Here is a 26,169-nt window from a genome sequence, read left to right on the forward strand (position 1 = left end):
GTAGTACAGCGCCCCTGGAGCACATCAGGGCTAAGTTCCTTGCTCAACAGATTTTCACCTTGTCGGCTCAGGTATTCAAACCAGCAACCTTTCGGTTCTCGGCCCAACGCTTTAACCACTTGGCTACCTTCCGCCCAAAATAACTGTGTGTAGTTGTTTGTATTTTTCTGCCTCTATTTCTTTCAGTCAGGTAGAAAAGACCAAACAACTCCACGTACTCTCCATCTCCATGCCTTGCTTTGCATAAATTGTGTGTGTGTGGGGTGGGGGTGCACAGTGTACGCAGACTATGCTTACGGTATAGACATACACGTGTGCGTTAATGTTTGCTTAATGTTTAATTAAGAGCGTTTCGGCAAGAAACCGAAAGGTCTCTGGTTTGAATCACCGAGCTGAATGGGTGAAAAATTCTGCCGTTGTGCCCTTGAGCAAGGCACTCCTGTAAGTCGCTCTGGATAACAGCATCTGCTAGTTGACTAAAATATAAAGTGTTTGTGTGTGTGTGTGTGTTAGTTCAGGACTTGCTGTCTTTGTCAGAGCAGACCTTGCCCTGAGGAAGGAGAGAGAGGGATGGAAGGGGTGGGGGAGGGGGGATCACAGATGGTAGGAGATGTCTATCTTTCGGGGGGGGCTACTTCAAACACATTAACCCTTGCCCCTGTGTGTGTGTGTGTGTGTGTGTGTGTGTGTGTGTGTGTGTGTGTGTGTGTGTGTGTGTGTGTGTGTCATTTGTATTCAGGGAGAAAGAGACAGGGGCAGAAAGGGAAAGAATGAGGGAGAGTCATTGGAAAGAGATAGATTAGAGAGAGAGGTGGAACAGAGTGTCTCTGTGTGTTTAAAGAGTATGTCCTGCATATATATTTCTCAGTGAGTGTGTTTATTCGTCTGCATTTGGTAGCAAACACAGAACGAAAGGAAGTAGGAGGGGAGAGGAGTAGAGACTGCCAGGAACAGTGGGGGAATGTGTGTGTGTGTGTGTGTGTGTGTGTGTGTGTGTGTGTGTGTGTGTGTGTGTGTGTGTGTAGAGAGCGGCGGTGTTTCAAACAGTCCCAGGATAGTTTACTGCTTCAAAGCACCGGAGCTGGAGAGAGAGGAGAAGAAGGAGAGAAGAGAGGGAGGCCTATTCCTTTCCCTCTCTCTTTTTTTTCTCTCCCTCGTTTTCAAAGAAGAGGAGAGGGAGAGTTACCCAAATCTGTCTAATTTGAAGTTCCCCCGTTCCCTTTCTCCAACCAAGCCTGACTGGCTTTCCCCCCTCCTTTTCTCCTGCTCCCCATCTCTCTCTTTCTCCCTTCTCTCTCGCTTCTCTCTCTCTCCCTGCCAGCCCTTATGCCAGTCCAGTGCCAGGGCGTCTGGCCAACTCATTGGTGTGTGTGTGTGTGTTTGTGTGTGTGTGTATGTATGTGTGTGTGGGCATGGGCATGTCTGTGTTTACCCATGTTACCTTATGCTAGTCTGTAACTGCTGGTACAGTATGCCACGGTCGTAACGATCCTGCCAGTTCCTCTGTGTCTCCCAGTCACACACACTCTGTGCCAGCATATACACACACACTGTGCCAGTCTACCCAGTAACAGTTAACCATTCTGCCAATCTACCCAACCTCTCACACAAGCAGGAAGGCAAACACACACACACATATACAGACATATACACACAGAGACATATACAGAGAGAGGGAGAGGGAAAATAACTGGAAAGAAAAAGAGAGAGAGAGAGAGATCGGGAGGTGGTAGTTCCTGTCATGTCTGCTGTGTGGAAGTAGGTCAGGCGTCACATTCATTAACATCCCCCTCACACACACACACACACACACACACATGCTCCAATCAGGCACAACCATACACACACACAAAGCAGGCAAGTACACACAGACACACACACTCTGGGACAGACTGCTGATGAAAAACACCACACACGCGCACGCGTGCTCGCACACACACTATATTCCCCAGTCCTGCGTGTCTCACACACACAAAGACACACACTCACCATACCATGTTACATCCCACTGCTCCACATCAAGCCCCTTTGCTGAACAAACATCAGGCAGGCAGCTCCCTGTAGCGCTGGCGCTACCGTTAGCATTAGCTACGAGGAACCATTGATTGATTCACTGTAATTTCATTATCTGATTTAAAGATACACACATTTACAGCCATGTCACATCTGCCTCTACTACTAAATTGCAAAGTATACACTTCCTTAGCCTCCAACACAAGATGAAAATACTATATTCCATATACCTGTATTGTGCACACTACTGTACACTTGAACATCTGGAAGTGTTAACATCCGGTACGGGCCTCCCGGGTGGCTCAGTGGTCTAATTCACTGCATCGCAGTGCTAGCTGTGCCACGAGAAACATGTAGCCAGACTTGGTGACAACCCAGGCCGATAGTGGTCAAGCCCCTGAGGTTTAAGGACAAGATGGATGTTCCGGAGAGAGCCAAGAACTTGAGAGGAACCAACATTTTCCTCCGCGAGGACTTCTCTGAAGCTGTGCGCCCAAGGCGGAAAAGAACGTATCCCAGCTATGAAAGCTGCCAGAGAGCGTGGGAACACTGCTTACATTCACTACGACAGGCTCACTGTACACCCTCTCTCCCAAAAGCCTGGGAGGAATGAGAGAGCCAAGCCTCAGGGCCAGTACCCACATCAGACACACACATTTGTTTTGTCTCCATATTATGTCTATCTCCGATAAGCTACCAAGGAAAGTGCTAAAAATAGCTCATATTAATATACAGTATAACATTGGACGGTCAATTATCACGGGTAAGTCATATTGACAAATGTGGAGGGGTGTGTATGTTATTCAAAAAAAGATGTTCTGCACTTTTTTTGACACAAAGATCAACTGTACTAGTTGTCCAGGGTCTGGTCTTGTCCCATCTTGATCACTGTCGGGTAATATGGTCAAGTGCGGCAAAGAAAGACCGAGAACGTCTGCAGCTGGCTCAAAACAGAGCAGCACGCCTTGCCCTTAACTGCACATACACAACCAACATCACCAACATGCCACTCCTTCCTTTGTTGAGGGTTGACGAAATGCAGTATTTACTTCTTCTCCAAGTTTTTAATGAGGAATAGTACTCCAGATTGTCTGCATAATGAAATAACATTCAGCTCAGACACGCGTACATACCCCACAAGACAGGCCACCAAGGGTCTCTTCACAGTCCCCAAGTCCAAAACGAATTCACGGCAACACACAGTTTTGTGCATGACCATGATCGCATAGAACTCCCTTCCATCTCCAATTACTCAAGCAAACAGCAGTATTGGACTGGTTGAGAGAGGGGGTAAGGAGAGGGCTAGGATAATATTGGACTGGTTGAGAGAGGGGGTAAGGAGAGGGCTAGGATAATATTGGACTTGTTGAGAGAGGGGGTAAGGAGAGGACTATGATAATATTGGCCTGGTTGAGAGAGGGGTAAGGAGAGGGCTAGGATAATATTGGACTTGTTGAGAGAGGGGGTAAGGAGAGGGCTAGGATAATATTGGACTGGTTGAGAGAGGGGGTAAGGAGAGGGCTAGGATAATATTGGCCTGGTTGAGAGAGGGGGGTAAGGAGAGGGCTAGGATAATATTGGACTGGTTGAGAGAGGGGGTAAGGAGAGGGCTAGGATAATATTGGACTGGTTGAGAGAGGGGGTAAGGAGAGGGATAGGATAATATTGGACTGGTTGAGAGAGGGGGTAAGGAGAGGGCTAGGATAATATTGGACTGGTTGAGAGAGGGGGTAAGGAGAGGGATAGGATAATATTGGACTGGTTGAGAGAGGGGTAAGGAGAGGGCTAGGATAATATTGGACTGGTTGAGAAAGGGGGTAAGGAGAGGGCTAGGATAATATTGGACTGGTTGAGAGAGGGGGTAAGGAGAGGGCTAGGATAATATTGGACTGGTTGAGAGAGGGGGTAAGGAGAGGGCTAGGATAATATTGGACTGGTTGAGAGAGGGGGTAAGGAGAGGGCTAGGATAATATTGGACTGGTTGAGAGAGGGGGTAAGGAGAGGGCTAGGATAATATTGGACTTGTTGAGAGAGGGGGTAAGGAGAGGACTATGATAATATTGGACTGGTTGAGAGAGGGGGTAAGGAGAGGGCTAGGATAATATTGGACTGGTTGAGAGAGGGGTAAGGAGAGGGCTAGGATAATATTGGACTGGTTGAGAGAGGGGGTAAGGAGAGGGCTAGGATAATATTGGACTGGTTGAGAGAGGGGTAAGGAGAGGGCTAGGATAATATTGGACTGGTTGAGAGAGGGGGTAAGGAGAGGGCTAGGATAATATTGGACTGGTTGAGAGAGGGGGTAAGGAGAGGGATAGGATAATATTGGACTGGTTGAGAGAGGGGGTCGGGAGAGGGCTAGGATAATATTGGACTGGTTGAGAGAGGGGTCGGGAGAGGGCTAGGATAATATTGGACTGGTTGAGAAAGGGGTAAGGAGAGGGCTAGGATAATATTGGACTGGTTGAGAGAGGGGGTAAGGAGAGGGCTAGGATAATATTGGACTTGTTGAGAGAGGGGGTAAGGAGAGGACTATGATAATATTGGACTGGTTGAGAGAGGGGGTAAGGAGAGGGCTAGGATAATATTGGACTGGTTGAGAGAGGGGGTAAGGAGAGGGATAGGATAATATTGGACTGGTTGAGAGAGGGGGTAAGGAGAGGGCTAGGATAATATTGGACTGGTTGAGAGAGGGGGTAAGGAGAGGGATAGGATAATATTGGACTGGTTGAGAGAGGGGGTCGGGAGAGGGCTAGGATAATATTGGACTGGTTGAGAGAGGGGTCGGGAGAGGGCTAGGATAATATTGGACTGGTTGAGAAAGGGGGTAAGGAGAGGGCTAGGATAATATTGGACTGGTTGAGAGAGGGGGTAAGGAGAGGGCTAGGATAATATTGGACTTGTTGAGAGAGGGGTAAGGAGAGGACTATGATAATATTGGACTGGTTGAGAGAGGGGGTAAAGAGAGGGCTAGGATAATATTGGACTGGTTGAGAGAGGGGGTAAGGAGAGGGCTAGGATAATATTGGACTGGTTGAGAGAGGGGGTAAGGAGAGGGCTAGGATAATATTGGACTGGTTGAGAGAGGGGGTAAGGAGAGGGCTAGGATAATATTGGACTGGTTGAGAGAGGGGTAAGGAGAGGGCTAGGATAATATTGGACTGGTTGAGAGAGGGGGTAAGGAGAGGGCTAGGATAATATTGGACTGGTTGAGAGAGGGGGTAAGGAGAGGGCTAGGATAATATTGGACTGGTTGAGAGAGGGGGTAAGGGGGGCTAGGATAATATTGGACTGGTTGAGAGGGGGGTAAGGAGAGGGCTAGGATAATATTGGACTGGTTGAGAGAGGGGGTGGAGAGGGCTGGTAATATTGGACTGGTTGAGAGGGGGGTAAGGAGAGGGCTAGGATAATATTGGACTGGTTGAGAGAGGGGGTAAGGAGAGGGCTAGGATAATATTGGACTGGTTGAGAGAGGGGGTAAGGAGAGGGCTAGGATAATATTGGACTGGTTGAGAGAGGGGGTAAGGAGAGGGCTAGGATAATATTGGACTGGTTGAGAGAGGGGGTAAGGAGAGGGCTAGGATAATATTGGACTGGTTGAGAGAGGGGGTAAGGAGAGGGCTAGGACACACTATCACATACATACTTTTTGTTGTTGTATTGTTTGTATTATGTTTTTGTATCAGTCAAACATTTGGACACACCTGCTCATTCCAGGGTTTTTCTTTATTTGTACAATTTTCTTCATTGTATAATAATAGTGAAGACATAACTATAAAATAACACATATGGAATCATGTAGTAACCAAAAAAGTGTTAAATAAATAAGAATATATTTTATATTTGAGATCCTTCAAAGTAGCCACCCTTTGCCTTGATGACAACTTTGTACACTCTTGGCATTCTCTCAACCAGCTTCATGAGGTAGTCACCTGGAATGCATTTCAATTAACAGGTGTGCCTCATTAAAAGTTAATTTGTCCTTCTTAATTCATTTGAGCCAATCAGTTGTTTTGTGACAAAGTATGGGTGGTATACAGAAGATAGCCCTCTTTGGTAAAAGACCAAGACCATATTATGGCTAGAACTAACTCAAATATTTTATTTATTTATTTCACCTTTATTTAACTAGGCAAGTCAGTTTAGAACAGATTCTTATTTACAATGACGGTCTACCAAAAGGCAAAAAGACCTCCTGCGGGGACGGGAGCTGGGATTAAAAATTAAACATTTAAAAAAAATTACATATAAATATAGGACAAAACATACATCGCGACAAGAGAGACAACACAACACTACATAAACGAAGATCCTAAGACAACAACATAGACAACACAGCATGGTAGCAACACGACATGACAACAACATGGTAGGACATGAAGGTCAGTCAGTCCTGAAAACTGCAAGAACTTTGATAGTTTCTTCAAGTGCAGTCGCAAAAAGCATCAAGCGCTATGATGAAACTGGCTCTCATGAGGACCGCCACAGGAATGGAAGACCCAAAGTTACCTTTGCTGCAGAGGATAAATTCATTAGAGTTACCAGCCTCAGAAATTGCAGCCCAAATAAATGCTTCACAGAGTTCAAGTAACAGAAACATCTCAACATCAATTGTTCAGAGGAAACTGCGTGAATCAGGCCTTCATGGTCAAATTGTTGCAAAGAAAACACTACTAAGGGACAACAATAATAAGAAGAGACTTGCTTGGGCCAAGAAACACAAGCATTGGACATCAGACCGGTGGAAATCTGTCCTGGGGTCTGATGAGTCCAAATTTGAGATTTTTGGTTCCAACCGCCGTGTCTTTGTGAGACGCAGAGTAGTTGAACGGATGATCTCCACATTGTGTGCTTCCCACCGTGAAGCATGGAGGAGGAGGTGTGATGGTGCTTTGCTGGCGACACTATCAGTGATTTATTTAGAATTCGAGGCACACTTAACCAGCATGGCTACCACAGCATTCTGCAGTGATACGCCATCCCATCTGGTTTGCGCTTACTGGGACTATCATTTGTTTTTCAACAGGACAATGATCCAACACACCTCCAGGCTGTGTAAGGGTTATTTGACCAATAAGGAGAGTGATGGAGTGCTGCATCAGATGACCTGGCCTCCACAATCACCTGACCTCAACCCAATTGAGATGGTTTGGGATGTGTTGGACCGCAGAGTGAAGGAAAAGCAGTCAACAAGTGCTCAGCATATGTGGGAACTCCTTCAAGCCTGTTGGGAAAGCATTCCAGGTGAAGCTGGTTGAGAGAATGTCAAGAGTGTGCAAAGCTGTCATCAAGGCAAAGGGTGGCTACTTTGAAGAATTTACAATCTAAAATATATTTTGATTTGTTTAACAGTTTTATGGTTACAACATGATTCCATATGTGTTATTTCATAGTTTTGATGTCTTCACTATTATTCTACAATGTAGAAACCCTTGAATGAGTAGGTGTGTCCAAACTTTTGACTGGTACTGTATATCGTAGTCTTTTAAATGTGTGTGACTGTCCTTGTCTGTCAGTGTGTCAGTGTTTTGTTACTTGTCATGTTTTTTGTGGACCCCATGAAGAGTAGCTGCTGCCTCTTCAAAAGCTAATGGTGATTCAAATAAACAAACACTTAAACTCTCCCTGGGTTGTTCCTAGTGTAATAGTGTGTACTTTCTAGTGCAGTGGTATGTATTGTGTACTTGCATACTTTTTCATCCAGGACTAGTCTTAACCTGTGTCCAGGAAACCAGCCCCTAAAATCGAATTATTTCCAAGTGCAGAATGTAGTGTAGACTTAACTAAAGTGCAGTAGTGTAGTGTAGACTTAACTAAAGTGCAGTAGTGTAGTGTAGACTTAACTAAAGGGTGTTGGTGTAGCCTGTAGAGTGTTACTGTGAAGATAAAAGTCTCAACAGCGTTAGCAGCCATCAAACTCTTTCTGTCTGCTTCAGTTCCCTTCTGACAGCTGGGTCGATTTCAGCTCCCTAAAACACCATGCAGTGTACGTATGTGTGTGTCAGTGTCTCTACCCAGAGTGTGTGTGTGTATAGCACGTTGAGCATTAGCAGTCTACCCCAGTGTGTGTGTGTGTGTGTTTGTTTGTGCCTTCTGTGCCCCAGATCTAGTTGTTATGTGCTCCTAGCAAGGTCAGGCAGAGTTGCATGACAAAGCTAGTTCCCTGATTCACTGTCTGGCCGCCTCCCAAATGGCACCCTGTGCCTGAGTTAGTGCACTACTTTGGTCAGGGCCCAAATGTGCCATTTGAGACACACACACTCTCTCTGTCTATCCCCCACAGTCACGGTGCAGACACACACACACACACACACATACACACACACATACATACACACACACATACATACACACACACGCACTCCCTCCCATCACTAGTTGAATTTTTCCCATGGTAATTTCACTTCCTGCCTGGTTTACTATAGAAGACCTTCCTGTTTGTGGACATGCTGTCCAAGGCTAGACACGTGTGTGTGTGTGTGTGTCTGTGTGTGTGTGTGTGTGTGTGTGTGTGTGTCAGAGGAGGCTGGTGACTTGAAAAACTGAGGCGGATTGGAGACCCGCATAGGCACGGAGACAACAAAGCGTGTTTCAAAAATCGTCAAAGAAAGATGATTTTAACCTACAACATTTCATAAATACACCTATAGTATAATAATATGGTGAATGGGAACGAGAGGGCTACTTACACAGTGCTGGTGAGGGATCACAGCCATGATTGAATGGGGGGATGAGGCATGATTTGAGGTGTTCAGAGGCTTGACTTCAGTGCAGGACAGGGGTTGAGGTGTTCAGAGGCTTCAGTACAGGGCAGGGGATGAGGTGTTCAGAGGCTTCAGTGCAGGACAGGCTCATCATGGATGGATGGTGTTTGGGAAGAGCTCAACTGTTCCACTGAGGGCAGGACAGGATTTAACTGGGAAGACGAAAAACAATAACACAACACAGTTAGACAAAAGAGCTAAGAATAATTTAGTCCAAATAAGGATTAAAATCACATTCATGTGTAATAATGTCATTGTGTGTTTGTGTATGTGATTGATTGATAATTTTTGTCTAAAATGAAAAGGCATGCTGTCGTACAAGATATATGGCTTCTGGATACTCCCGTAAAGCCCAGCTCCTTGGCTATCTAGCTAGCTTTGTTTGACCCCGATTAGTGCTTATTTGACAAGGATACATTTGTTCAAGAGATGGCCGCCCGCGTCATCGGCGTGCCATGAAGGCGTCACTCTCTGACCAAATATAGTGTCCTATAGGATATACAACACCCCTAATGAAATAGTGAAGTATTGTTACCTTCTAGGATCTCTGTGGAATAGATACGAACGTGATTTGACTTGTTCAAACAACGTTTAGAGTGAGATTTACAGTTTAGTGGAGAAATACAGAATCGATTGTGCATGCTATATGGACCTTTTTAGGATATGAAAAAGGATTTTATCCAACAAAACGACACTTCATGTTATCTCTGGGACCCTTTGGATGATAAATCAGAGCAAGATTTCAGAATGTCAGTACACATTTCACCTTCAGAACTGAATTTATCAAACCTATCGCGGTGAAAAAAGTGTTTTGTTGTTAGGAGCTCACCTCAAACAATAGCATGGCATTTTTCCGCAGTAATAGTTACTGAAAATTGGACAGTGCAGTTATATTAACAAGAATTTAAGCTTTCAGCCGATATAAGACACTTCTATGTACCGACATTTGTTGATACTCTAAAATCTGCGATTCACGGAATTAAGGCTAAGCGTCCCGCTTGCGGGACAACTTCCGGGGACACTGGAGGGCGCACAATTCAAATTAATAACCATAAATATTATAGATTTTAAACATTTATGTACAGATAAGTGTCTTATATCGGCTTAAAGCTTAAATTATTGTTGCCATCGTGGTGGAGAAAACTGCTCTCTGGTAGCTGGCTAGCTAGCAAGTAGCTACCTGCTACTGACGTTAGCAGGGCAAATTGAAGTAAATATAGTCTACCTCCTCCGTCTACTGTAGTTTAAAGAAACTAGTTTGAATGGAATAATAACCTAAAAATGCTCAAATATCACTATTCACTATCTCAATGTATCCAAATATGTCACCAAACTCACCAAGCTTCTAAATCACACATGGTAGTACTAGGTTCATTCTCTGGGCCTTTGATTGGTTGAACAACATGTCAGTCAATACAGCAAAAGCTTTGATTGGTTGGAGGACGTCCTTCGGGAAGTTGTCATAATTACCATGTGCTGTAGGTCTATGGAATGGGTGGGGAGCACGAGCCTCCTAGGTTTTGTATTGAAGTCAATGTAGCTGGATGAGGGTGGAAAATAGCTGTCCTCCTGCTACACCATGGTGCTACCCTAGAGGGTGCTGTTCAGACTACTGTAGACCATTGCAAAACAGTGTTTTAATCAGGTATTTGGTGATGTAAATATATTTAGTATCGTTTTATCTAATATGGATAACTACACGTGTGTGTGTGTGTGTGTGTGTGTGTGTGTGTGTGTGTGTGCGTGGGCATGTGCGCGCGCACATCGGTGCGGCTGGCTTCCAGGTTAAGCGGGCATTGTGTCAAGAAGCAGTGCGGCTTGCAGGGGTCGTGTTTGCCTCGTTAAAAATAAAGGTTCAATTTAAATACATTTAAAAAATCGGAGGACGATCGGCTCTCGACCTTCGCCTCTCTCTAGTCTGTACGGGAGTTGCAGCAATGGGACAAGACTGTAACAACAACAAAAACCAATTACACAGATCCTATACACAATAGATTCAGATTTCAAACGCTTCTCATGAACACACATACACTCAGCCACACACACACACACGTCTCGTCCTCTTCTAGCCTCTGCCTCAGTTGGAGGTGCGTTGGTGTGTATACATTCCTGTTCCATACAGAGACTAGGCCTACTGTACTTTGATTTTAAAATGAGTGACATCAGAATGAGAAAGGGGAAAACCTGCAGAAAGCAGAAATACTTGTTGTTCGGTTATAGAGTTGTGTACTGGTTGTGTACTGGTGTACTAGTTATAGAGTTCTGTACTGTGGTGAAAAACGACATGAGTAGTGGAGACAGACAGTATAAACTGGGTGCTGAATAAACAATAAGAACATAAATATTCAACATAATCTCTCTGTTTGCTCCTGTTTAGAGCCCACACACACCATGCTCGTACACACACATACAGCAGCATCTATACCCAGACATAATGTATGTGTGTGTGTGTGTGTGTGTGCGTGTGCGTGATATGCCCCACACTGTAATAATACAGTACATGTTATCCTAATCTGTTCAACACACATTTGAATGCCAAGTGGATTAAAACACTGCCTGTCACGGTATAGAGCTAGACGCTCGTCACACACACACACACACACATTCCCTTGCAGACAGCGGAGTGAGAGAGAGAGAAAAGAGGAGAGAGAGAAAGGTGTGTGTGGGTTATCCAGTGTTTCTCCTGCCTGTGGTGAGAAGGTAGCAAGGCATGTTGTCTGGAGAGGGAGAGAGAGAGAGAGAGAGAGAGTTTATGTTGGCTCAATGTCACTCACACAACACTCTGCAATACTAGTAGGCTACAGTACAGTAGCCCAGTAAAAAGAAAAATCTAATCACTTTGGAACATTTTTCTGATGTAAGTGGTATATTTTCAGAACTCTATGTACACAACTCTAAACAGAAAACACTTGTCGTTCTCCCCGTCTTATGTTCAGAACCTTTGATTTATTGGGGTTTGACACGTTTTCCCGTGAAATACCATGAGGACATTTTGTTCAGTCACCAATACATCAGATATTGATAGGCCATGTAATCCAATAGCAAAAAATACACTGTACACATTTCAAAACTGTTCTTTCTGAAGTGCTGAATAGGATTTTCCATACAGTATTTGACTATACGACGTGCACCATTTAAAAAATATATTCATTTGTATCCAGCCAGAAGTACACAGAAGAATTCTATGACACTGTCGAATTGAGGCCCAGGGGCGTTGGTAATAACCTGTAATGATAATATTACAATAGCCTCTACGCCTATCGGTGTTGAACACAAGCTAGATAGGCTTCTGGCAAATGCTTGGGCGTGACCATCCTCGGTTCTGTTGTCCCTTGTGTACTGCCTTTAGAGAAAGTGTCGCACGTACGCGCACACACAATGGGTTTGAATAGGGAGAGGGTGAAGCTTTGTTTGGTTTGGCCAAATGTCTGCGGAAAGGGAGGGCAGGTGACGAGAGAGAGAGAGAGAGAGAGAGATGGGAGAGAGAGAGAGAGAGAGAGAGAGAGAGAGAGAGAGAGACTCTAAAAGCAACATTGAAATGCTCTCATTTGAACCAGCAGCAGCCTAGCTACCCCAGATAACAGATTCTGTTGCCGCCGGCGACCCATGGTGCATTGCATTCCACTCCTGGATGGATCAGAGGGTTACTAACTGATGAGGAGAGAGTGTTGCTCTGCCATCTACTGGTTGTCGTTGGAAGTGTATGAGCCTCCCATAGAGGTTCAACTGGCTGGCTAGTTTTAGGGTGATATTGAACAAAACATGATTGATTGATTTCTTTCCAGCATTGGCCCGCCTCCGTATGTTCACACATCAGTGTATATTACCCCAAGTGACAATACTATTTCATTATTACAGATATCCAGCAGATATCCTCTCTCTCTCTCTCTCTCTCTCTCTCCTCTCTACCCCTTACCTCTCTACCCCTTACCTCTCTACCCCTTACCTCTCTACCACTTACCTCTCTACCCCTTCCCTCTCTACCCCTTACCTCTCTACCACTTACCTCTCTACCCCTTCCTCTCTACCCCTTACCTCTCTACCACTTACCTCTCTACCACTTACCTCTCTACCCCTTCCCTCTCTACCCCTAACCTGCATCCATCTTTCTCTTATTCTCCACTCACTCTCTCTGTCTCCAGCTCTCTACACCCCTATTCGCTCTCTACCCACTTTCTCTTTCTCACTCCCCTTCACCCCCCCCTCTCTCTCTCTATCTAGCCCTCTCTCTCTCTCTCTCTCTCTCTCTCTCTCTCTCTCTAGCCCTTTCTCTCTCTCTCTCTCGATCTAGCCCTTTCTCTATCTAGCCCTCTCTCCCTTTCTCTCTCTCTATCTAGCCCTCTCTCTCTCTCTCTCTCGATCTAGCCCTTTCTCTCTCTCTCTCTAGCCCTTTCTCTAGCTCTCTCTCTCTTTCTCTCTCTCTCTCTCTCTATCTAGCTCTCTCTCTCTATCTAGCTCTCTCTCTCTCTATCTAGCTCTCTCTCTCTCTATCTAGCTCTCTCTCTCTCTATCTAGCCCTCTCTCTCTCTCTCTCTCTCTCTAGCCCTTTCTCTCTCTCTCTCTCTCTATCTAGCCCTCTCTCTCTCTCTATCTAGCCCTCTCTCTCTCTCTCTCTCTCTCTCTCTCAATCTAGCCCTTTCTCTCTCTCTCTCTATCCCTCTCTCTCTCTATATCTAGCTCTCTCTCTCTCTCAATCTAGCTCTCTCTCTCTCTCTCTCTCTCTCTCAATCTGTCTCTCTCTTCTCTCTCCCCATCTCTCTCTTCTCTCTCTCTCCCCATATCTCTCTTCTCTCTATCTAGCCCCATCTCTCTCTTCTCTCTCTCTGAGAGGTTATGTAGGTTGGATCAATAGCTATTACCAGCACTGCTGCTGACATGTCATTCATTTCCACTGCAAGAGAGGCCTGATACTCCCTCTAGGGGTAGACACACACACACGGGTGTGCACACACACACACACACTACACCATGGTAGACAGGATTACTGCTGGTTAATTTTACACACACATACACACATTGTAGATTGGACTACTGCTGATACACAAGTACACATGTGTACTCGCATACACACACACACACACACACACACACACACACACACAAAGAGAGAAATTCTATATGCAATTGCTTCCAGCTGCATGTGTAATCACTGTTGTAAAAGCAGCATGTATCACATCTCTGTAGTGTCAGACACACACACACACACACACACAAGCGCTCTCTCTCACACACACACACACAAGCGCTCTCTCTCTCACACACACACACAGCTCTCGGTGTATGCGTCTATCGTTTATATGTATTCATTACGCATACTGTTTTGGAGCTGATTTCCATGTTAGTGAGGAGGTGAACCTGCGGTGATAGTCATTTATTGACTGTCTGTTAGGGTGAGGAGGAGACAATAAAAGAGACGTGTAGGTCTGACATGGCCTTTAACAACTTCTAGCCACACACACACACACACACACACACACACACACACACACACCTGACCTGCCTACCAACACAATCAATGTCTTCAATGTCCATGGCCAAAGCTGTTACAAGATGGGTCCGGTAGCTCTGTTTGTTGACAGCCTGGCGCTAGCCTTTATCGCTTGAGGTAAAAGCTGTCAACAATGTATATGCTTTACACAGATGAGGAGCCCGAGAAAAGCTGAGAATACACAGAAAGAGGAGGAACGAGAGGGAGCCATAGGGAAAGCGAAAGGAAGGAGAGAGCGTAATGGCTCGACAGTATTTCAGTGAAGAGAAGAGAGGAGTGGAGGGAAGGAGAAGTGTGTCTATCTCTCTGTCCTTCTCTCCTTTTCCATTTAAGCCTTCCATCAACCCCAAGTGAGATGCATGGTGACGGGAAGAGCTTAGTGTGTGTGTGTGTGTGTGTGTGTGTGTGTGTGCGCGTGGTGGCGGCAGCGAAAGGCTATGCATCTTTGGAATGTGCTGGCTTTGTGATAACCGGGGGAGAAAGGGATGGGGGGGTTGGAGGGAGTGAGAGAAGGAGGGTTGGAGGGAGGGACGGGGGAACGACTGATTGGGGACTGTATAAATGGCCAACACAAACAAATAGCTTTGGCAGGGAAACGACTAGTTTGGCTGTGCCATTTATCTCAGAACCCAGAATCAAATCTTGTGTGCGTTTCTGTCCTGATAGTCTTGCAGATCGATGACGGAAAACATTTTTCTGACCATTTTCCCTCCCTCCCTCTCTCTCTCTCTCTCTCTCTCTCTCTCTCTCCAGGAGCAGACCCCAGGCATGGTCTCTCGTCTCCAGGACCCCTCAGTCCCCCGTCCAGCCCAGACCACCACCAACTACAACCTGCTGCTGAAGAGCCAGCTCATGAGGAAACACCTTCAACAGGTAGTGACTGAGGGAGGGATGAGGGGAGAGAGACAGAGACAAACAGGAAGAGAGAGAGAGAGAGAGAGAGAGAGATTGGGTTTTTGAAGAATGTTCACTTCGCAGTGATCCATTGCACATTGTGGCCAGGGTCTCTGTGTAAGTAGCCTAGGCAAGCCATAGACTGTGCCGTTTGTGTTCTCCAGGAGCAGAAGAGGCAGATGGAGCAGATGAACGGACCACAGATGGCTGAGTGTCAGCAGGGGCCACCGTTTACAGGTACGGTCAAACAGTGGTGAAAAAATTACTCTTGTTGTCATTGAGTAAAAGTAAAGATACCTGAATAGAAAATGACTCAAGTAAAAATGAAAGTCACCCAGTAAAATACTACTTGAGTAAAAGTCAAAAAGTATTTGGTTTTAAAGTATGCTTGAGTATCATTAAGTAAATGTAATATACTACCTATGTGTCAAAAATAAAAGTATAAATAATTTCAAATTCCTTCTGTTAAGCAAAAGGGGCTATCTTCTCCAAACTAAGTGTGTGTGTTTTAGTGAGTCCGCCAGATCAGAGGCAGTAGGGATGACCAGGGATGTTCTATTGATAAGTGTGTGAATTGGATCATTTTCCGGTCCTGCTAAGCATTCAGGACAGTACTTTTAGGTGTCAGGGAAAATGTATGGATTCCAGTAACAATCTTGGCTTTCAATACCACCAGAACACAGGCAGCGTTCCAACTCAACATGAAATGAAATCAGAAGTATGGATGTTCTCAGCCTTACTCTCTTCTCCAACCCTGTCTCCCCTCTCTAGGTGGTGGTCGGCCTCTCCCCCCAGATTGTGGTGGTGGCGGAGGCTACCCCATGGGCGGTCCCCAGCTATCCCACGGAGGTCCCCTCCCTTCTGGGCCCGGCCGCCTCTCCCTTCCCCCTGGCCATCCAGGCCACCCCGGACCCCCAGGATCTCTCACCCAAGTGGGCCGCCCAATAGGAGGCTTCATGGGTGGGCCTCCAGGTTCCAAGCAGTCCCTCTACCACCCTCCACAGGTAAGATAGACTTTGCGCATTGGCCCTGCATAGCAGAAACTTGTCTATCTCAAACAAGCCAGTAATTGTTGTGTTTTTTTATGTGTGTTTCCCTTGCACTCTCCTGACTTTCCTTGCTGTTGTCTACAGGTGGGTGAGTTTGTTGGTGCCGGTGGTATGCCAATGAGACAACCACAGTTACCGCACGGCATGATGGGAATGGGCGGTCTGGCTGGTCCTCCAAGGCCAGGGATGCAGCAGCAGGTGTCCAGGACAGGGATGACAATAGGGGGATCGGGGCCCGGGTCGGGGTTACCACCTGGTCACCCCCAGCACCCACAGCATCTACGCCAGGCTCTGCATCATGGTGGTGGAGGGGCGCCACTCCCACGAATGATGTTCACCGCCCAGCAAGCTCATCAACAACAACAACAACAGACTGCAATGTGGCCTCCGCAGCAACAGGGGGGGATAGTGAACGCCCTGCAGCAGTGCATGCCTTGCGGTGACTCCCACATGGACCAGTCGGCCAATCACCAGCAGCCGCGTGGGCATGTTTTTCCTGGAGGGGGCGGGGCCTCAAACGGAAGTTGCGGTCAGAACCCTAACGCCCAGTTTACCCAGCAGGCATTGCGGTCGGGGATGCCCGGGGGCGGTGGCGGTGGGAACAATTTCGCCCCCCACCAAGGACCTCCGTCGTTACCCTCCAACCAGGGGGTCGGGGTGCCTTCCTTACCTAGCAGACTGATGCAGAAGCTGGGTGTCTCCGTGGCAGGGCAGCCCCTACCCTCCATGGTCCACCAGGGGCTCCAGGCCGGTATGCGACCCAGGGGACCCCTCTCTGCCCTGGCCGGGATGAAGCCCGGTCCTCTTGGTATGATCCACCCAGGCCACGGCATGGCCCCACCAAGCTACCCTGCCTCTGGGGCCGCCATCACAAAACACCCGCATTCTCATCCACACCAACATCAACACCCCCATGGGCCTGGATATGGACCAGGACAGGGGAACCCCGGACACAAGCTACCCCCATATGAATACAGTCAGCAGGGGCAGAGCAATGGGGGGATGGGGGGTAGGCCGGGAGGAGGTGGAGGAGGAGGGGAGGTAGACTTTATTGACACTCTGGTGGGGTCCAATGAAGACTGGCTGAACAACCTGACTATGATAGACGAGTACCTGGAGCAGAACTCATAGGAGGGGGGTCAAAGGTGAGAGATTATAGTTCAGGGGTTAGGGGTCAGTTTGTTGACCTCTCAGCTGTATAGAAGTGATGTGGTTCTGGGGTGTGACAGGGAAAGGGGTTATTACAGGCTTATGAAGGTTTATAACAAGGTGTGTACCTTTCTAGAAGCTTCTTACCTGAGTGGACGTTTTTTAATGAATGTGATTGGTTGTGTCAGAGTGATGCACTACAAAGCCAACCAATTCCCAGCCGTCCAACCCAAACTTCAAACTCCCACTATACCCAAAATGGTTCCACTCCCCCACAAGTCCGCTGTCCGATATCATCGGTTGCCATTTTGGAAAGAGCGAATGGCTAAACGGAACACAGGGAACATATGGATCCTCATAATGCTGGGAAACAGAAGCTGAAGCTTAACTCCAAAGAGCTAGCAGCAGAGTAGTAACCTAGCGTAGCAGGAGTAAAAGAGCGAGATGCTCCACATTCTGGTCCTGACAAGAAAAACTCCACCGACAGTACATTTTATCTTCTGCTGTTCGACCTATCCAGTAAATGTGGAGGAGGAGTGAAGATGGAGTGTCGCCTCGTTAACGTTCTAAAGCGTAAGTCACGTCACAGGCGTATTTATCTGGTTTTAGTCGGTTCGCTGAGGATGGCAGAGTAGTGGAGTCCAAACATTTTCATTGGCTGTTTCTGTGTCTGTTACTCGGACAGTGGACTAATGAAGTTATTTGAAATCCTCTCCCCTGTAGGGATTTCTCCTAACAAAGGGGATAGGTGTATAAAACACACTGTGATTGGATGAAATCAATGTCCTCCAGCATGCAATTGGTCCAATGTTTTTCAGTGCAATGTTGTGGTCTGTACTAAATTGAATTTTGTTTCAAAGTATTTTGGTGTGATTTGGAAGCACAGCGAAAAATAAAGATTCCAGATTACCCAATCCAATTAGCTCCTGCTCTCACATAATGTCTTTGAGCCAATAGAATATGAATATACAGGGAAAGACAGCCAATCCCTGATCAGTTTGGGGTAATATCTATCACTGATTGGCCAAAGGAACTACAGAGATGGTCTGCCATTGTTTCCATTGTAAATTGTCATCACTATTTTGATCGTGAACGGGGGAGTGTGGGGGCTTGTACATAGTAAACTATTTTGTAAAATATGTTTTTGGTAAACTGTATCATACACAAAAGAGAAGTACACATATTTATACTTCTTTTCTGCAGCTTAAGTCTACAGATTCCCTTTGTACATAAATTATCCCAAAATTATAAACAAACACACATAAATGCTGCAAAAAACATTGAAATTATAGCTCACAAAATAAAATCTGTTTTACACTAGAATAACCTTATTGTAATTTGTTTGAAATATACAAGACAATACAATTAGTGTAGTTTTTTTTCCAGTAATACTGTGTATTACAATGTTATTACATATTTGTTATGTTTTTGACATAACTCGAGTCCTGGTACCCAGATTGCCACGGCTTCTTTTGAAAGTGGATTTTGAACATTCAAAATACACACACCATTGCAAGACACTGTTCCACACACACACACACACCTACACACACACACACACACACACACACACCCTCTCTCACTCTGGCAGTGCCCATACCTGTGAGGTCAAAGTTCATCATCTTGGTCCTTCTACTGTACTGTAATATCTTTGTTCACAGGCAATATATCCATAGACTTAGACATTGTCAACATTAAATAATCCAAAACAACAATATAACCTGTTTGATCTGTATTACCATATCACAAAGGTAAAGAACACAGCCTAGCTTAAAGTGGAAGCCACTATCATAGAATCACCACACTCTATAAAGATGCATTAGTCTAGAGTCGCCTCTTCTCCTTGTCTCCTTTCCTTCATTCACACAGATTTGAAAGAAACGGACAGGTGGCAAATAGGCTTCCGCCATACTGCTTTCACATATCTGATGTCTATCCTTTCAGATTAATGCTGATAAAGGGGAGACTAGGAAAGGAAGCATCTGTAAATTATTAGGATGCACCCCCATTACAGTTTCCCCTACCTTTTGGACCACACAGGCTGGTGGACAAAGACTTAAAAAGCCATGAAAAGAGGTTAATTGACTATCTGTGATTTTTTTTTTTGTCTTGATATTTTTTTTTGTTGATTTAAAATAATAAACTGTATAAATGGGAGAGAAAAAAATGTTGTCTGATGTTTTTATTCCACATGGGTCTTGCCCAGTCTCTTGTTCTGGTTTTCCTCTTGTTTTTTTTTTTAGGCTTCCCTTCTTTTTCCTGCCCAAAGTATTGCCTAGTTTAAATTACCATGTCTAAACAACAGCCTTCCACTCCCTCTCCTTCTCCCTTTGTCCAACATGCATCACATTGACACCCATTCCACGTCCCATAATGTTAGTGAGTAGCAGCCTCAAGATGTCATTCTAATAAGATCGACACAAAGAACCCGCAGAGCATTCTGGATTCCACACACAGAACACATACAAAGCCTTCACAAAGTATTCATACTCCTTGATCCCCCCAAAAAATTGTGTTACAACCAGAATTTAAAATGGATTCAATTGAGATTTTGTGTCACCGATCTACATACTATACCCCATAATGTCAAAGTGGAATTGTGTTTTTTGAAGAGTTTACAAATTCATTAAAAATGAAAAGCTGAAATGTCTTGAGTCAATAAGTGTTCAAACCTTTTGTTGTGGCAAGTCAAAATAAGTTCAGGAGTAAAAATGTGCTTAACAAATCACATAATAAGTTGCATGGACCAGTAATAGTGTTTAACATGATTTTTAAAAGACTACCCATCTTTGTACCCCACACATACAATTATCTGTAAGGCCCCTCAGTCGAGCAGTGAATTTCAAGCACAGATTCAACCATAAAGACCAGGGAGGTTTTCCAATGGTTCGCAAAGAAGGGCACCTATTGGTAGATCTGTTTTTTCAAAAGCATATTTTTGAATATACACTACCTGTCACGTTCTGACCTTTATTTCCTTTGTTTTGTCATTATTTAGTATGGTCAGGGTGTGAGTTGGGGTGGGCAGTCTATGTTTGTTTTTCTATGATTTGGGTATTTCTATGTTTCGGCCTAGTATGGTTCTCAATCAGAGGCAGGTGTCATTAGTTGTCTCTGATTGAGAATCATACTTAGGTAGCCTGGGTTTCACTGTGTGTTTGTTTCCGTGTCTGTGTTTTTCACCACACGGTACTGTTTTGGGTTTCGTTCATTCCACGTTTATTGTTTTTGTATTCAGTTGTTCATGTGTACATTTTCGTATTAAAAGAACCATGGACACTTACCACGCCGCATATTGGTCCTCCGATCCTTTTCGCCTCTCCTCTTCGGGAGAAGAAGAGGAAATCCCTTACAGAAACACCCACCAACCAAGGACCAAGCGGCGTGGTAAAAGACCAGCGACGACAGCAGCAGCAGCAGCAACAACAGCGGCCAGCATCACAGGACTCCTGGACATGGGAGGAGATTTTGAACGGAGAGGGACCCTGGGCACAGGCTGGGGAAAGCAGAGCTGGAGGCAGCGAAAGCTGAGCGGCGGCGATATGAGGAGGCAGTGCGGCAGGTACGAGAGGCAGCCCCGCCAAAAAATTGGGGGGGGGCACACGAGGTGTGGGGCTAAGCCAGGTAGCAGACCTGAGCTCACTCCTCGTGCTTATTATAAGCAGCGCGTTACTGGTCAGGCACCGTGTTATGCGGTTAAGCGCATGGTGTCGCCAGTATGTGCCCATAACTCGGTGCGCTATCATGTAGACTGACAGCCTGGCTGCTCCATGCGGACTGAGGGCAGCCCCCCGAGAGTGTCATGCGAGTGTGGGCATCCAGCCAGGGCGTATGGTGCCTGCTCAGCGTGTCTGGTCGCCGGTACGCCGTTTCGGGCCAGGGTATCCTGCGCCGGCTCTGCGTGCTGTGTCTCCGGGGCGCTAGGAGGGTGCAGTGCGTCCTATGCATGCGCTCCACTCCTGCCGGGCAAATGTGGGAGTGGAGCCTAAGGGAGAGGTGCGCGTAGTCTTGGCACCGCACTAGAGCTCCAGTGCTCCCCCACAGCCCGGTCCTTCAGGTGCCTCCTCCTAACACCAGGCCTCCTGGAGGTCTCCCCAGCCTGGTGAGCCCTGTGGTAGCCCCACGCACCAGGCTGTCTCTCTGTCTTCTCCCTACAGGTGGTCCCGCCTGTCCGGCGCTGCCGGAGTCTCCCGCCTGTCCGGCACACCTCAGCCCAGGGGCCCCAGAGCCCCTCAGCCCAGAGGCCCCAGAGGCCCCCAGCCCAGAGGCCCCAGAGGCCCCAGAGGCCCCAGAGCCCCTCAGCCCCAGAGGCCCTCAGCCCCAGAGGCCCCAGAGCCCCCAGAGCCCCCAGAGGCCCCAGAGGCCCCAGAGGCCCCTCAGCCCCAGAGCCCCTCAGCCCCAGAGCCCCTCAGCCCCAGAGGCCCCTCAGCCCCAGAGGCCCCTCAGCCCCAGAGGCCCCTCAGCCCCAGAGCCCCTCAGCCCCAGAGCCCCTCAGCCCCAGAGGCCCCAGAGGCCCTCAGCCCCAGAGGCCCCTCAGCCCCAGAGGCCCCTCAGCCCCAGAGGCCCCAGAGGCCCCAGAGGCCCTCAGCCCCAGAGCCCCAGAGGCCCCAGAGCCCCTCAGCCCCAGAGGCCCTCAGCGCCCCTCAGCCCCAGAAGCCCCAGAGCCCCTCAGCCCCAGAGCCCCTCAGCCCCAGAGCCCCTCAGCCCCAGAGCCCCTCAGCCCCAGAGGCCCCAGAGGTCCTCAGCCCCAGAGGCCCCAGAGGCCCCAGGGCCCCAGAGGCCCTCAGCCCCAGAGGCCCCAGAGCCCCAGAGCCCCTCAGCCCCAGAGGCCCCAGAGCCCCTCAGCCCCAGAGGCCCCAGAGCCCCTCAGCCCCAGAGGCCCCAGAGCCCCTCAGCCCCAGAGGCCCCAGAGCCCCTCAGCCCCAGAGGCCCCAGAGCCCCTCAGCCCAGAGGTGCCAGAGCTTCCGCCCCTCTGTCCCGAGCTGCCCCTCTGTCCAGTGGGGTCATTGAGAACGGTTGCCATGGTTAGAAAGCCACGGAGGCGAACAATAAGGCGGACTAAGACGATGGTGAAGTGGGGTCCGCGTCCCGCGCCAGAGCCGCCTCCGCGGACAGACGCCCACCCAGACCCTCCCCTATAGGTTAAGGTTTTGCGGCCGGAGTCCGCACCTTTGGGGGTGGGGTACTGTCACGTTCTGACCTTTATTTCCTTTGTTTTGTCATTATTTAGTATAGTCAGGGCGTGAGTTGGGGTGGGCAGTCTGTTTGTTTTTCTATGATTTGGGTATTTCTATGTTTCGGCCAAGTATGGTTCTCAATCAGAGGCAGGTGTCATTAGTTGTCTCTGATTGAGAATCATACTTAGGTAGCCTGGGTTTCACTGTGTGTTTGTTTCCGTGTCTGTGTTTTTCACCACACGGTACTGTTTTGGGTTTCGTTCATTCCACGTTTATTGTTTTTGTATTCAGTTGTTCATGTGTACATTTTCGTATTAAAAGAACCATGGACACTTACCATGCCGCATATTGGTCCTCCGATCCTTTTCGCCTCTCCTCTTCGGGAGAAGAGGAGGCAATCCCTTACACTACCGTTCAAAAGTTTGGGGTCACTTAGAAATGTCCTTGTTTTTGAAAGAAAAGCTAAACATTTTGTCCATTAAAATAACATAAAATGTATCAGAAATACACTGTAGACATTGTTAATGTTGTAAATGACTTTTGTAGCTGGAAACGGCTGATTTTTAAGGGAATATCTACATTGGCGTACAGAGGCCCATTATCAGCAACCATCACTCCTGTGTTCCAATCGCACATTGTGTTAGCTAATCCAAGCTTATCATTTTAAAAGGCTAATTGATCATTTGAAAACCCTTTTGCAGTTATGTTAGCACAGCTGAAAACTGTTGTTCTGATTAAAGAAGGGTCTCTGTACGCCTATGTAGATATTCCATTAGAAATCAGCCCTTTCCAGCTACAATAGTCATTTACAACATTAACAATGTCTACAGTGTATTTCTGATACATTTTATGTTATTTTAATGGACAAAATGTTTAGCTTTTCTTTCAAAAACAAGGACATTTCTAAGTGACAAACGATTTTTCATGGTAGTGTGCCTTTGAGCATTGTGCCGTTATTAATTACACTTTGGATGGTGTATCAATACACCCAGTCACTACAGATACAGGGGTCGCCGGAGAGGAAGGAAACCACTCGGGGAATTCAACATGAGGCCAATAGTTATTTTATAACAGTTAGAGTTTAATGGCTGTGATAGGAGATAACTGAGGATGGCTCAACAACATTGTAGTTGCTCCACAATACTAACATAAATGACAGAGTGAAAAGAAGAGCCTGTACAGAATAAAAAATATTCCAAAACATGCAACCTTTTTGCAATAAGGCACTAAAGTAATACTGCAAAAAATGTGTCAAGAAATTAACTGTTTATCCTGAATAGAAAAATAATACAAATCCAACACAACACACAACATATTTTCAAACATGGTGGTGGCTGCATCATGTTATGGGTATGCTTGTCATCGTGCCATCGACAAGGACTAGGGAGTTTAAAAAATAAATAATAATAAACGAAATAGAGCTAATCACAGACAACATCCTACAGGTGAACTTGGATCTCTCTGCTTTCCAACAGACAAATTCACCTTTCAGCAGGACAATTACCTCAAATTCAAGGCCAAATATAACCTGGAGTTGCTTACCAAGATGACATTGAATGTTCCTAAGTGGCCTAGTTACAGTTTTGACTTACACAGGGTGTACAAAACATTAGGCTCACCTGCTCTTTTCAAGTGAAAGCTATGACCCCTTATTGATATCAGCTGTTCAATCCACTTCAATAAGTGTAGATGAAAGGGAGGAAACAGGTTAAAGGAGGATTTTAAGCCTTGAGTTAATTGAGACATGGATTGTGTATATGTGCCATTCAGAGAGTGAATGGGCAAAACAAAATATTTAAGTATCCTTTGAATGGGGTATGGAAGTAGGTGCCAGGACCACCGGTTTCAGTGTGTCAAGAACTGCAACGCTGCTGGGTTTATCACGCTAAACAGTTTCATGTGTGTATCAAGAATGGTCCACCCCCCAAAGGACATTCAGCCAACTTGACACAACTGTGGGAAGCATTGAAGTCAACATGGACCGCAGTCGTGGGTGAACAAGGAGCACAGGAGGGAACCAAGCATGCACCCCCGGGAGGCCCCCGTGCCAAGGAACAGATCTGACACTGCCCACCCCAACCACATGGGGGCGACCGTCAGGATGTCCAGGATCCAGCTGCAGAGGGAGGTGTTCAGTCCCAGGGTTCCCAGCTTAGTGATGAGACTTGAAGGCACCGCGGTGTTGAATGCTGAGCTCCAGCCAACGAACAGCACCCTCACTTAGGTGCTCCTTTTGTCCAAATGGGAAAGGGCAGTTTGGAGTTCAATAGAGACTGCACCATCCGTGGATCCGCTGGGGCGGCACACAAACTGTAGTGGGTCCAGGGCTTCTGGGACCATGGTGTAGATGCAAGCCATGACCAGCCCCCCCAAAGCACTTCATGCCTACAGACTTGAGTGCTACGGGGCGGTAGTCATTTAGGCAGGTTACCATGGCATTCTTTGGCACTATGGTGGTCTACTTCAAACATGCAGGCACTACAGACTCAGTCAGGGAGAGGCTGAAAACGCTTGCCAGTTGGTCAGCGCGTGCTCTGAGTACCCGCCCCCAGCAATCCGTCTGGCCCCTTTCAAGGGTCCCACTCACATCGGCTGCGGCGAGCGTGACCACACATTTGTCCGGAACAGCCGGTACTCTCATGCAAGGCCCAGTGCCGCCTGCCCTGAAGTGAGTGTGTGTGTGTTTGTTTCAGTCTCTGTGTGTGTGTGTGTGTGTGTGTGTGTGTCTGTGTGTGTGTGTGTGTGTGTGTGTGTGTGTGTGTGTGTGTGTGTGTGTGTGTGTGTGTGTGTGTGTGTGTGTGTATGTGTGATTTTTAGCAACCCCATTTAGTTCATAGAGATCAAGCTAACTGACATGCATCTATTTGGTTGCTTCATGGTTGCCTCCACCATTCATGGATAAAAACCTCACAGGAAATGTGAAACGTATTTCTGGTTTGTGTGTCTGTGTTACAAAGTGCAGCTGTAACCGTTCACATGTGAATAAAAAACCTCACTGGAAATGCTGATGGAAGTAGGTATACAGCAACAGCCTATCTATAGCAACACCCTGGCATTTATATATCTAAAGCGTATCAGTTCTGTTTTTCTACACTTCTCACTGGTGTGTGTGTGTGTGTGTGTGTGTGTGTGTGTGTGTGTGTGTGTGTGTGTGTGTGTGTGTCAGTTATAGACCATACAGGCACCTGGTTGAGATTCCACCATCTTAGGACCGTTTGCCTAAGTCTGCAGATGTAGCCTTCATTAGGCTAACCCAGCGGGCAAAACTGGTTGAAATGACATCATAATGCATATAAAACTAGTTATAATGATGCCATTTCAACCAGTTCTGCCTATTTTGCCCGCTGTAAAAAATCCCTTTCTGACTAGGGGCTGGAGTTTTCCATTGGTCAGGAAAAACTCCTGGCTGTAACTATGTTCCATGGTGAAGTTTCACCTAGGTAGATATTTAAGGTCAGCTTCCCCTTCCCCAATCCCATTAGTTTGAAAAATGTAAAACTGACCTAATATCAGCATCTAAGGGCAACTTCACCCTACTCTCTTGTATATAATTAGGTCCAGGGGTGTTTTCTGACCAGACCAGAAACAACTCCTGGCCCTACTATGACATTTACCATACAAACCTATGAATATATACT

General features: G+C 46.7%; 1 protein-coding gene across 1 annotated transcript in view; it reads left to right on the forward strand.

Moving 5' to 3' along the window:
- Positions 1–19,803, forward strand: part of LOC112214514 (trithorax group protein osa) — a 113,874-nt gene extending 94,071 nt beyond the window's left edge. The window contains exons 3-6 of the mRNA XM_024373309.2: positions 15,016–15,135; positions 15,321–15,393; positions 15,928–16,160; positions 16,290–19,803. Of these exons, the coding sequence (XP_024229077.1) occupies positions 15,016–15,135; positions 15,321–15,393; positions 15,928–16,160; positions 16,290–17,336 (1,473 nt within the window). The 3' untranslated portion in view covers positions 17,337–19,803. The remainder of the gene's footprint in view (positions 1–15,015; positions 15,136–15,320; positions 15,394–15,927; positions 16,161–16,289) is intronic.
- The last annotated feature ends 6,366 nt before the right edge of the window (positions 19,804–26,169 follow it).

This window comes from Oncorhynchus tshawytscha, linkage group LG15 (assembly GCF_018296145.1).
Source record: "Oncorhynchus tshawytscha isolate Ot180627B linkage group LG15, Otsh_v2.0, whole genome shotgun sequence".
NCBI lineage: Eukaryota > Metazoa > Chordata > Actinopteri > Salmoniformes > Salmonidae > Oncorhynchus > Oncorhynchus tshawytscha.